The sequence below is a fragment of the Ascaphus truei genome, chromosome 17, assembly GCF_040206685.1.
Source record: "Ascaphus truei isolate aAscTru1 chromosome 17, aAscTru1.hap1, whole genome shotgun sequence".
In the NCBI taxonomy this organism is placed as follows: domain Eukaryota; kingdom Metazoa; phylum Chordata; class Amphibia; order Anura; family Ascaphidae; genus Ascaphus; species Ascaphus truei.
Window position 1 is genome coordinate 28,943,333 of NC_134499.1, and position 12,567 is coordinate 28,955,899.

Here is a 12,567-nt window from a genome sequence, read left to right on the forward strand (position 1 = left end):
GGGGGAGAAAGGGCAGCGGGGGGGGGGAGAAAGGGGAAAGGGAGAAAGGGGAGCGGGGGGGGGGGAAGGGAAAGGGGAGAAAGGGGAGCGGGGGGGGGGGGGGAAGGGAAAGGGGAGAAAGGGGAGCGGGGGGGGGGAGAAAGGGGAGCGGGGGGGGGGAGAAAGGGGAGCGGGGGGGAGAAAGGGGAGCGGGGGGGGGAAAGGGGAGCGGGGGGGGGGAGAAAGGGGAAAGGGGAGAAAGGGGAGCGGGGGGGGGGGAAGGGAAAGGGGAGAAAGGGGAGCGGGGGGGGGAGAAAGTGGGGGGGGAGAAAGGGGAGCGGGGGGGAGAAAGGGGAGCGGGGGGGGGAAAGGGGAGCGGGGGGGGAAAGGGGAGCGGGGGGGGGGAAAGGGGAGTGGGGGGGGGGAAAGGGGAGTGGGGGGGGGGAAAGGGGAGTGGGGGGGGGGGGAAAGGGGAGTGGGGGGGGGGAAGGGGAGTGGGGGGGGGGGAAAGGGGGGGGAAAGGGGGGTGGGGGGGTGGAGAGCAGTGGGCATATGTATTGTCATAATTTATGTATGGGCATTTCCCCCCCCCTCCTCCGTGCATCCGTCCCCCTGCTGGTTCGGCTGGTGGCCCCCCCGTTCCCCGTGACTCCCCCCCCGTTCCCCGTGACTCCCCCCCGTTCCCCGTGACTCCCCCCCCGTTCCCTGTGACTCGCACTCCCCCCCCCCCCCCGGCGGCCGCTTGGTCCCCCGATGTGCCGTCCTGCTGAGTGAGGCGTGCAGGCGGCTGCAGGAAGCGCCCTGTGTGGGCCTAAGACTCGCGCTCCCCCCCCCCCCCACGGCGCCCGCTCGATGTGGCGTCTGGCTGAGCGGCGGTAGGAAGCGCCCTGTGTGTGTGGGCCTGAGGCTGAGGCGGGACGCGCAGTGGGCCTGAGGCTGAGGCGGCATGCGCAGTGGGCCTGAGGCTGAGGCGGCATGCGCAGTGGGCCTGAGGCTGAGGCGGGACGCGCATTGGGCCTGAGGCTGAGGTGGGACGCGCAGTGGGCCTGAGGCTGAGGCGGGACGCGCAGTGACTTACCTGAGCGGGTGGTAGCGCCGGGGAGGTAAGGGAGCGGCTGGGGTAGGAGGGCCGCGCTTCCCGTCCGGAGCCAGTGCAGGACGGCGCACGTGAGGGAGGGGGGGGGAGGGGGGCGGACTGAGGGTGTGTGTGTGTGTATAGAGGTGCTGTGTTGTGTGTGTGTGTGTGTGTATAGAGCTGCTGTGTTGTGTGTGTGTGTGTGTATAGAGCTGCTGTGTTGTGTGTGTGTGTGTGTGTGTGTGTGTGTGTGTGTGTGTGTATAGAGCTGCTGTGTTGTGTGTGTGTGTGTGTGTGTATAGAGCTGCTGTGTTGTGTGTGTGTGTGTGTAGAGCTGCTGTGTTGTGTGTGTGTATAGAGCTGCTGTGTTGTGTGTGTGTGTGTGTGTGTGTGTGTATAGAGCTGCTGTGTTGTGTGTGTGTGTGTGTGTATAGAGCTGCTGTGTTGTGTGTGTGTGTGTATAGAGCTGCTGTGTTGTGTGTGTGTGTGTGTATAGAGCTGCTGTGTTGTGTGTGTGTGTGTAGAGCTGCTGTGTTGTGTGTGTGTGTGTGTGTGTGTGTGTATAGAGCTGCTGTGTTGTGTTGTGTGTGTGTGTGTGTGTGTGTGTGTGTGTGTGTGTGTGTGTGTGTGTGTATAGAGCTGCTGTGTTGTGTGTGTGTGTGTGTGTGTGTGTGTGTGTGTGTGTGTGTGTGTGTGTGTGTATAGAGCTGCTGTGTTGTGTGTGTGTGTGTGTGTGTGTGGGCCGTCACTCCGCCTCAGGCCAATGAGAGGTGTGCGGGGGCGGGCGACCCAAGGGACCAATGAGATTTCCCCTAGGGACACCGGACATCCAGGCAGGCAAACATACAGTGCTTTCACTAATATAGTATAAGATTATACTATATAATATATTATACTATATAATATTATATTACCAATATATTATTTATGTTATATTATATATATAATACAGTATATACACTATATAATTTATCTGTATGCTGCATATCTTATTGCCTGCATAAAATATTTGGTGTATTTTAGTGTTAAAAAGGCCTTCAGGAACGGAACCTTTCATTTAAACAATGTTCCTATGGGAAAACGTGTTTCGCTTTACAACGCCATTTTGAGTAACGCATTGTGTCGGATAACCGAGGACTGCCTGTACACATTTGTAACCGTAATACTAACTGTGGCCATCACAATATTCTGTGCACAGGACATACCTGAAAACGAGAGGTAACCCTCACTGTATTTATTCCCGGTAAAATATTTGATAGATAAATAACTGTGAATCTGCTGCATTGATGTCACTGATATAACAGAGACGGATGTTGGATAAAAGGAATATTTTCTTACTTTAGGACTTAAAAGTGAGACGATGTCTGCCACAGATTTGGTAATACCAGCTACAAATGTAGCTAACATTATTACTCGCGCTGGTGTGATGCAGAGGAACACACAGAACCCAAAGCACCAGCGGGAGAAGCGGCCATTGTTTTGAATCAGCCGCGCGGGAGAAAGGGAGCGGGGCTATCAGGCTAATCGGGACCAGGGAACAATAATGGTTGGCAATATCTGTATCGTGCAATGTCCTGTTATGAATGATCTAAACCTGGGGTGGCCAACTCAATTCCTCAAGGGCCACCAACAGGTCAGGTTGTGCTGCAGCAGGGATATCCTGAAAACCTGACCTGTTGGTGGCCCTTGAGGACTGGAGTTGGCCACCCCTGCTCTAAACCTATAACTTATGTTTTACACATGCTCTGTCCTGGTTATGATCACCTATTCCCTGTCAATGTATCTACCTTTTTGATCCCTTCCTTGTTACATGCAGGAGGAAACAGGGGCCATTGTATGGCAACCTGGTTACATTTTAGGATATAAATACACATATCATTATGACAAATAAAAAGAATTGCTCAGGTTCCTGAATCCCAAGTGGGGGTTTCAAAGATTTGCTGTATTTTCTCGAATCTCAGGTGCTGTATTTGAATGATGGCGATGATGATGATGATACATTTTTACCATGGTCTTCTTTCCCCCCCCCAATAGACCTCATTATTCCATTCTGGGGCAGGTTTCTAATACGGATATATACAGAGACGTGACCCAGTATGAACAGGTGAGCCTCGTTCCAACTCTTTAGTACGTTAGTACTGGGGAGGAGAGATGCGGTAAGAATGACTTTATTTATAACGTAACAAAGGAGGGAGTAGGGTGTACAATACCTTTTATTGGACCAACAAGTTGTTGACGTTAAAAGATTTCCAACCTCTGTGTCCTTCATCGGGTTACCCTGACCCTGAGAGGTTGGAAAGCTTGTAACACCAACTACTTGTTGGTCCAATGAGAGGTGTCATACAGCTACTCCCTCCTTTGTTACTACATGGCTACCCACCCTTCTTAGCTTTATTTATAACAGCAGAGTATGTTGGACCTTGTGTCAAGACGAGAGCTGCATAACATTATCACTATGTAACATTGTACAAGTGGTCCTTCAATGTCTGTGAAGTTCAAGGAGATCCACGTAATGGTTTTAGACGACTGTAGCATGACCCTTTCTTAACCACATCACATCAATGGGGGAAAAGACGACATCAGTCCCCTAATCTGTGCTCCAATGTAGTTGAAATACTATAGCTAAGGTTTTTGCTGAATGGGACCTTTCTCCGCTGGTGCCGATCGGCCTCCAAGGACAGTCAGCTGTTGGCCATTTTGCCACTATGGTAAAGGATTAGCGTTGGCAATAGAGGTTAACTTTAGGTGTTTTAGGGTAGGGGGTTCATCTTTAAGGATAGGGGGCTACGGTTAAGCTTTGTATGGCAAGGAATACGATTAGGGAATTAGGGTCGGGGCTAAGGTTAAGGGTTTTAGGGTAAGAGGTTACAGTTAAGCTTTCTAGGGTAAGGGGTGCGATTAGAGGGTCAGGGGTTAAGGTTTTTAGGGTACAGATTAGCATTACGGGTTACGGTTTTAGGGTATGGGGTTAGGAGTTTAGGTTAGGGGGTTACCTTGCGGCTAAATGATCGGCGGCTAAATGTCTCAGCGGTTAAACAGTGGGTGATAAACGGCAGGGTGCCTGCGTCTTTTTGGCTTATTTGTACAATTCACTCATCCTAACATTACCCTGATACTGAAATTGATTTTCATCAGACTTCAGTCAGAGGATTGATCTGGGCAGTGAATAGGTTCCTGCCTGCATTATCTTCTCTTAGATTTCTAAGCCTGGCACTGCAGCAGTTAGAAACCCTCCTTCCCAATGACACGTGCCCCGTTGCAATATTTACAAATGATAACGAACCTACAAAACCAAAGAGATCCGCGAGTAACCATTCACCCCATCTGATTCTATTGTACGTAATCTCTTACAACGGGGAAAAAATGATTAGTAAAAATTAATGTCATTATTTTTTCTTTGTAAGTTTTGATCTAATTACTTATGATGGCTTCAGGAGGGTGAGTTCTTATATACACTTTTTATTGGGGGTTGTTTTTTTTTTACATTTATTTTATGAGTAGAACATCGTCTTTAATTATAGGTAAGTATACAGAAACAGGTTTTAATTACGTCTTTAATTATAGGTTTAACCCCCACTGTTTATACTTGATATAGAGCGGATATATCTTTCTTTTTTACCTTCTAAAAATAACATGATTTGTAAATCACAAACATTTTGTTACTTTTATTTATTCTCTTGAAGGCTAAAGAAGTTCCAGGTGTGAAAATCTTCCGCTCATCGTGTACACTCTACTTTGCCAATGCTGATTTGTATGCAGCTGCTGTAAAAAGGATGGTGAGGCTCTACATCAGGGGTCCCGCGGGCACCATGGCGCCCGCCAAGCCTTTTGTGGGTACTCGCGACTGACTGGTCAACCAGTTGATAATTCGGTATAGATCAGGGGACTCCAACACGTCGATCGTGAGCTGCCGGTAGCTCACCTGCTGCCAGTGAGCAGCTCGCCGCAGCACCGCTGACGGGTAAAGCGTGCCAATCTGCGCAGGAAGTTGAGCCCAACTTCCACATCCGCGAACAGGGTAGGCCTCCCCACCAAGGGAAGTGTATTTTGTGTGTGTATTAATTGGTTGGTGCTTGCCACTCTCACCTGAACTCTCAAGTGTGCCACGGGGCACACAAAGGTTGGGGACCCCTGCTCTACACCATGTAGCAGCTGACCATGAATGGGGTTAATCAATGAGCCTGTAATCCACAGACTCGGCAAAGAAGTAGGAAACCGATTGACCGATTGACGGATTTGCCCATTCTCAATTGAAAGTATCTACATTAAAGCAGAAAATCCACAATGGCCCTTTTGGAGGGAGGGGGGGGGGTTGTCACCTGAACCACCTGGTTCCCGAGATATTACTCCTTTTGTCTGGTGAGTCCTTTCAGACAGTAAATATCCTCTTTGTCCTGCTCGGCAGAAAAGAAAATCTGCAGCATTGACATTGCACCTTTTTATTGGTGACCCAGTGGACACATTTTGTGTCAAACACTGGCCAAAAAAAACACTAACATCTCTGGGTAACTGGGGGATCCCTGGTTGGTGGTGACCACTGATCATCTCCAGGGAACCCCCTAGTTCAGGTAAGCTTTTTTTATTATTGTTGGGGTGGGGGGTTTGCTGCTTTTAAAGAGCAGATGGTTTTTGGATGAAGAAGGGTTTGTAGTTTTGCATTGTGAGGCTGCTCTCCTAATCTGCTCGTTCTCTTGACTGCAGAGCGGGATAGAGGTGGACAAGCTCATCGAGATGAAGAAGAAAGCAATCAAAAAACAGAAGCAAATGCAGGAGAAGGTGGAGAAACAAGCGAAGAAAGAGATGAAGTCCAAGCAAAAAGCCAGTGCCAAGGCAGAGCGGGTGAGCTGTGTCCTATGTCTGCGGCATTATCCAATTTCTATGGAAAGAAATGCAGGGATCTGATAACTGCTCTCAAATTACTAAACAAATTCTGTGTAAAACAATCATTACGAAACTTTACTAACTACATGACAGTTTCTGTACCCTCCAAATGCATGGAATCAAAACAAATGTATGTTTCTCATTCTTAATACATCATATAACCCACATTTAATCGATACACCGCAAACACACTGCATTTCTTGAGAAAACTTGCACTTCTAAAAGACAAGAAATAGAAGCAGTAGATTTAAGCCTCGGTACTTAACTACCATGTGTGACCCCATGTTTTACCGGAACTGAAAGGGAACGAAGGACGGGGGAGTGTTTAATAGGTTAAATGTAGCTGCTTGATAATTGGTGTAGTGGTTCAGTACTAGTGTTTCTGTCTTTGAAGCTGATGAACTCAGTTTGAATGCCAGTGCCAGCTCTCCTCCCAAAAGTAGATTGTAAGCTCTATGGGGCAGGGACTCATTGTGCCTGCAAAATTCTATGTACAGTACATAACTGCATCCACTGTCCGTACTATATAAGAAAAAATATAATATCCCATTTGTTATCTCCGCGTTGTTCTTTTGTTTGCAAAGTAATTATTATGCATTCACATTAGTCAGACAAATAAAGAAACGTAGCTGCTGTTTGAATCCATTGCTCTTGACAATAAACGACGCATTTCATATTTATTTTTCACAAGATAAAAATGAAGAAATAGGTATAACATAAATCAGAAAAAAAATGAGCAATGCTTGCCTCTCGTTTAGGAAATCGCCGTGGATAGAAGTAACTAAGTGATCTCCGTTTCAGATTCTTATTTACTTCATATATTTTTTTTCCTTTCCAGGGAAATGAATTGAAGTCCGTGGTTCTCAGCAGCACCCCAGTCAGGGAGTCAGACAGTCAGACTGCTGCAGTGTATGAAGTCTTGGAGGAAACGACCTTGGAACACCTTGGGCCCAACAAGGGCGCCTTCCACTCCCTCATCCTGGACCTAAGCGCTGTCAGTTTTGTAGATACTGTCAGCATCAAGGTTCTAAAAAATGTAAGGGAATGTAACCCACAGAATGGATAAGAGGGTGTCGGTTGTAGACAGAGTTAGATCCTGGACCATGCTGTGTGTGGCTATTATTAGTCTTAAAGAACCGGTTTAACATAAGCACTCTAGCAACTTATTCTCTGCTTGTAAGGCTGCGCTTATACTGCCAGCGATAGCTGTAATTTAAGTTTAGGCGACGTCGCTGGCTACAAGGCCAGTGACGTCAGAAAGGGGGAAGGCAGAGGGACGGAGAAGCTCTCTGATTGGCCACAAGGGGAGACCGTCGCTCAAAAAAATCAAATAACGGGGACTACCAGATTTTTGGTAGCGCTGTCGCTTGGTCGCACCGTCGCGTGCACTACAAGCGCCGACAACGCATTTGTTTTGACGCGCCGTCGCCGGGCGGCACTATAAGCGCAGCCTAAGTCTCCGCGTCTAGAGATGGATTCAGAGGATAAAATATACATTTTTACCCATCCTTCCAGTCCTGTCATCATCCCTACTTGTTACAAAATAACAGACTCTACCACACCTAAGATTAGAGGTTGCAAATGTCCTTAAATAGAACTTTTTTTTAGTTTGGTAAATTTTCCTTTATTTTAGCAAAGTTATCAGGAAATTGGGAACGTGCAAAAAAACTGCGACTTTCTTTTTGCAAGTTTCGCCAGAATTATGCAAATTTCCGCAAGATTGTTTTGCGACAAATGGCGCATGGGAAAGTTCACGTGATATGGGTTATATGAGCTGCTCATTGACTTTTAATGTTTGGTGAATTTCTTATGAGAAGTTTGCCGATTTTTGCAAACATATGGCAAATTTCCCCTGGTTTGCCAATTTAAGTGAAAATGTTCCACATCTCTCCCTAAGACTATTGGGTCCTTGTGACCACTCAAAGATTCTCTGCTTGTATTTGTGTCCCCAAACTTCACCTGCGAGGCTCTTCCAGGCAAAAAAAAGAAAAAATCCTCACATTTTTCATAAATTCACTCCCTTCTAGCTGGTTCTAAAGAGTAAAGTGTTTTATTGACTTTGTATGGATCAATGTTGAAGTTGCCAACTGGATTTTATGGCGATTTTATGTTTTGGTACATGGAAATCATAGTATTGCAGGGGTGCTCAACACCAGTCCTCAAGCCCCCCTCCCCACCATCAGGTTTTCAGGATATCCCTGCTTCAGCACAGATGGGTCAATATGTCCCTGCTTCAGCACAGGTGGCTCAATCAGAGGCTCAGTCTTCGACTGAGCCTCTGATTGAGCCACCTGTGCTGAAGCTGGGATACCATGAAAGTATATTGTCTTACTGGTTTTGACAAAATCCCATATTTCTACTGTAGGTCAGTAAAAAGTGGGTGAGCCTTGATAAGCTGCCAGATCTAAACATCCACTCTGTACCATACACACACACCACCCATAAACATCCGGTGTCAATGACCCTGGCATATTTCGTCCTGACTGTTCACCAACCTACACGCCCATTACAATGTTCTTAAAGGCTAAAGTGTCAGCAAACGTACAATACTTGCCAGGCATTAAATGCGCTCAATTCTACCACTTCATGTAGCAGGAAAAAGAGTTTGATGCATTCAAGTCAAGAGCCCAATTTCCCAGACCTGCTTAGCAAGTCAAAAATAGTGGAAACTATCGAGATGGCTCATCTGGTCCCAAAGTCAGCCACCAACAGAGTGACTTGACACAATACATTCAGTTTTCCAGACCAGTAAACCAATACAATTGTAAATAAAAGAATCAAGTCCACCGCTTTACTTTCTTTTGAGTAAAAGCCACAGATCACAAAACGCAGCATTATATGACTCGTATCTTCCTAACACAATTGTATATTTGTTCTGTTTTTTTTAGATTTTTCGGGATTTCCGAGAGATTGAAGTGAGTGTGTATCTCGTCGGCTGTCCTGGTAAGAGACAATGCAGGGACAGAATGATACTCGAAGTGCAATTCATTTATTTGTGGTGTTGATCGACTGAACATGCCAAATAGCGTCTATTTTTCCATGTTTCAGTGTCTCCATTTCAAAGCTATTCACAGTTGTAATTCATTTATGCAGACACTTCCGGGGTGGAATCCGGGAAGGGAAGGGGATCGGAATGGTGCAGATGTCACAGCTGCTTCAAAACACATGAAACATGTCATCTGTTCTCATTCACAGCGACAGTCATTGAGCAGTTGGAGGTGGGAAACTTCTTCAGTAAAACCATCACAAAGGACCAGCTGTTTTCCTCTATCCCTGATGCGGTCACTTCTATCTCAAGGGCGCGGGACCAGCCCGGAATGAGGAGCGATGAGGTAGGTGCTCCGCTCACACTTTCATCCACTTCTTTGGTTTAAAAGGTGACTTTGAAATAATGACTGAACTGCCTTTGTTCATGTGGCAGTGTTACGTGCAGGGGATCTCTTCGTCAATGATGTTTTTGTACAAAAAAAAAAAACGTGTTCAAGCCTTTAATCAAGAAATGTATAATTTATATGTCAAATATGTATCATTTATATGTAATAACTGAATTATTTATTTTATGTATGGAAATGTAATTTTATGATCATTAAATAGGTGTTTATTGTTAATTACTCAAAAAAGGTGTTTCGGTGCGTTCCCCTACAAAAATAGCCCTAGTTTTAATTTCATTGCAACCTCACTATCTCTGAAGTGGGTGTTTAGGGTGAACAGATTTGCTTGACCCAACTTTAAATTCGTCTTAATATTTGTTGGAAACACTTATCTTTTCAGACTTACCTAAATACGAAGATATGAACGTTTCAAGTCGCAGAAAGCGTTATACGCTTGAATGAATGGACCATCTTTTTTTAGGACACGCGACATGTAATGACTGTTCTCCATCACAAGATCCACCACTGACCCACGGATACTCAGCAAGGCCCTGTCACTGCACATCGACCCCACGTAGGACCTCATTAATATTCAAACTGCATTTAAAAAAAAATTCAATCCATTTTACACATTTTGGCCCAGATCCACAAAATGGTGCTAAGTTAAACAAACCCTACAGGATATTAAGCACCCACATGTTCTACAAATGTGTCAGGTGTTCAAAGAATATCCCCATAAATAACTTTGCTCAGCATGATATCCATACCTGAAGCAATTGCTCATCTCCAGCCAGTACCTTACATACAGGAGTCGAAAGATGCAACATTGTGCTACTTCTGCATGGTTTTGCAGTTCTCTTAATGTGACGTGTATTTTAGCACACTTAAAATCCCTCTGATCACATACTGCTGTGTCAGATTTAGTAAAGATATTTGTTTCATGTTTAACCTTCTTAGGGATCTTTTTAATGTGTTGCTTGGTCCTCCCAGCACTGAAAGGGTAAAGGAATCTTTTTCAATGGAATGTGACAACTGGACCCTCTTTTTTTTTTTTATATAAAGATTTAATTGCGTAAAGTGGAGGTGTACAGATCCGGGCAACAATAATACATTTTGTGAGCATGGACATGATATTCCATTTCAAAGGCTTGGGACCTACAGTAAACACATTTATTTTAGTTACTGCTCTATTTCTCATCATTTGTATTAAACAGCTGAATAACAAAGTGTGCTTGTTTGGCTCTGATTTGTTCTCTGTGCCCTAAATAAGCAAGTATTCCAAGCTCACCGGGGAGTTTGCTCACTCTGCCTGCAAGTGTCTGGTTGTGTGAGTTTTAAACACAGGAGTTGCACACGGCATTATTTCAGCAGACTTAAAAGTAGCTGAGCAATGTAACAATGCGATGCGGAAAGCCAGCAAGATGATAGGGTGTATAGGGAGAGGTATTAGCAGCAGAAAGAGAAGGGGGGGTGCTTCTTTATACTGTACATCATTGGTGAGACTTTGGCTACAGTACAGTACTGTGTTCAGTTCTGGAGACCAGATCTTTTGAAGGACTAAGCCCTACTAAAATAGTGCATGATCTACAGTATAAGACTTATCCGGGAAAGACTACAGGAACTTACAGGTAATATGTGCGGCTTGGGGGATTGTAGGGGAGAGTCACTGATCTAAACCTAAGACGGATCTAGAAATCCCGGAGTTTAACAACAGTGTCACATTAGGCAGCCTGGGGCTGTGTATTTTGTGCAACGCAACATCTTAAGGCATCTCTGCGTCCTTTCCCACGCAATGCAACAGGAGACGCCGTGTCATGTGCAAACAGACACCGAGCCCGAGATCATTCCTTGTATAATTATACGTTTACCTGTTTTCCCTTCACACCATATGTGGCTGGCCTCTCTGGCAGCGAAAGGGTTAATAACGGATGGTACGCTCCTACGGACGGCAACTGATTTAAACTCAGTGAATGTAACTATGTTTACGTGTCATTATGGAAGTCGGTGCTCTTCAAATGGTGCCCCACATGGGGCCCCGTGGTCCTTGGACTCTGCTAATTTCCTACTAGTTGTTTAGGCAGCCAAGTGCTATAGGGGAAGGGAAGACAGGACTCTTCACACCAGAAACTTTAATGTGTGGTCGAGGAAGGGATGTGAAGAGGAGAGATTTGCACTTATTGGACATAGCTGTTCTTTCTAGAGGGATATGGGCCTGTATAAGAGGGATGACTGCATCCATCTTGGACGGGAATTAGGATAACCGGTGTGTACTTCAGATGCTTACTTAACAAGTATTTAAATTAGTTGAGGGGTCAGTGCAATGAGCAACCCCCCCTCTACATGAAGTAGTGATTGGGTGAGATTGCAGTGCACCTGTCAAGAGTAACAGAGTAATAACAAAGCAACGTATATAGATATAAGGTTAATAATAAGGGGGAGGTGTACAGGGGACATACAGGGGCTAGGAAAAGGAGTAACAAAAGTCTTTGGGCAATGTGTACCAATGCTTGTAGTTTGGGAAAGAACATCACAGAACTATTTCAATAATGTCAAAGGATGATTTGGATATTGTGGCTACTATTGAGTCATGCTACCATGAAAATCTGGACTTTGGTGTCCATAGCAGCTATACTAGGTTACACTATGTTTAGAAAGGACATGGGAGAAGTTATCACACAATGTAATAACAGAGAAGTTTGAGGTACTGAAGAAAAGACTGAGTCAGTTTGGGTAACCATAGCAGCTGGCAAGAAGGTTGTTCTTTGTACTGGGGTGATCTACAGACCCCCAGGACAAAAAGAGGACTTGGACAGGGTGTTAATGGAGGACATAACTAAGATGCCAATGAAAGGAATATGTATGGAAGCCTTCAATCCACCTGATGTGGACTCAATCTGTGGCAGGTTCATTAGAAGCCGGGACATCCTGCATTCCTCTCAAGCAATAAGTGGGGGAGCCCAAATGCAAGGAAGCAATATTGGACTTAATATTTACAAAAGGAGACAGAGTATCAGATGTAATTGTGAGTGAGAACTTGGGTACCAGTTGTCATCAATGTGTGCGGTTTAGTAAAAAAAGACATGGGTTAAGTCACACCGCACACAAACTAGGGTTTTAGATTTTAGGAGGGCTGACTTTCCAGAGAAAGGAAAATATTTTAGTGATTCTTTCACAGGGTGGAGGTTTTTGAGTGGAGTGCAGGGATAGTGGTAAAAACGAAAGGAAACCATACTAAAAGCAACATACCGTTGTGCCAGCCCC

The 12,567-nt window shown here is 45.4% G+C and overlaps 1 protein-coding gene across 4 annotated transcripts in view; it reads left to right on the forward strand.

The window, feature by feature from the left end:
• LOC142468223 (solute carrier family 26 member 6-like) overlaps positions 1–10,532 on the forward strand; it is a 34,675-nt gene extending 24,143 nt beyond the window's left edge. For all 4 annotated transcript variants that reach the window (XM_075574530.1, XM_075574528.1, XM_075574529.1 and 1 more), the window contains exons 14-20: positions 3,089–3,158; positions 4,738–4,830; positions 5,756–5,893; positions 6,774–6,971; positions 8,824–8,878; positions 9,131–9,267; positions 9,707–10,532. In XM_075574530.1, coding sequence (XP_075430645.1) covers positions 3,089–3,158; positions 4,738–4,830; positions 5,756–5,893; positions 6,774–6,971; positions 8,824–8,878; positions 9,131–9,267; positions 9,707–9,730 — 715 coding nt within the window. In that variant the 3' untranslated portion in view covers positions 9,731–10,532. The remainder of the gene's footprint in view (positions 1–3,088; positions 3,159–4,737; positions 4,831–5,755; positions 5,894–6,773; positions 6,972–8,823; positions 8,879–9,130; positions 9,268–9,706) is intronic.
• The last annotated feature ends 2,035 nt before the right edge of the window (positions 10,533–12,567 follow it).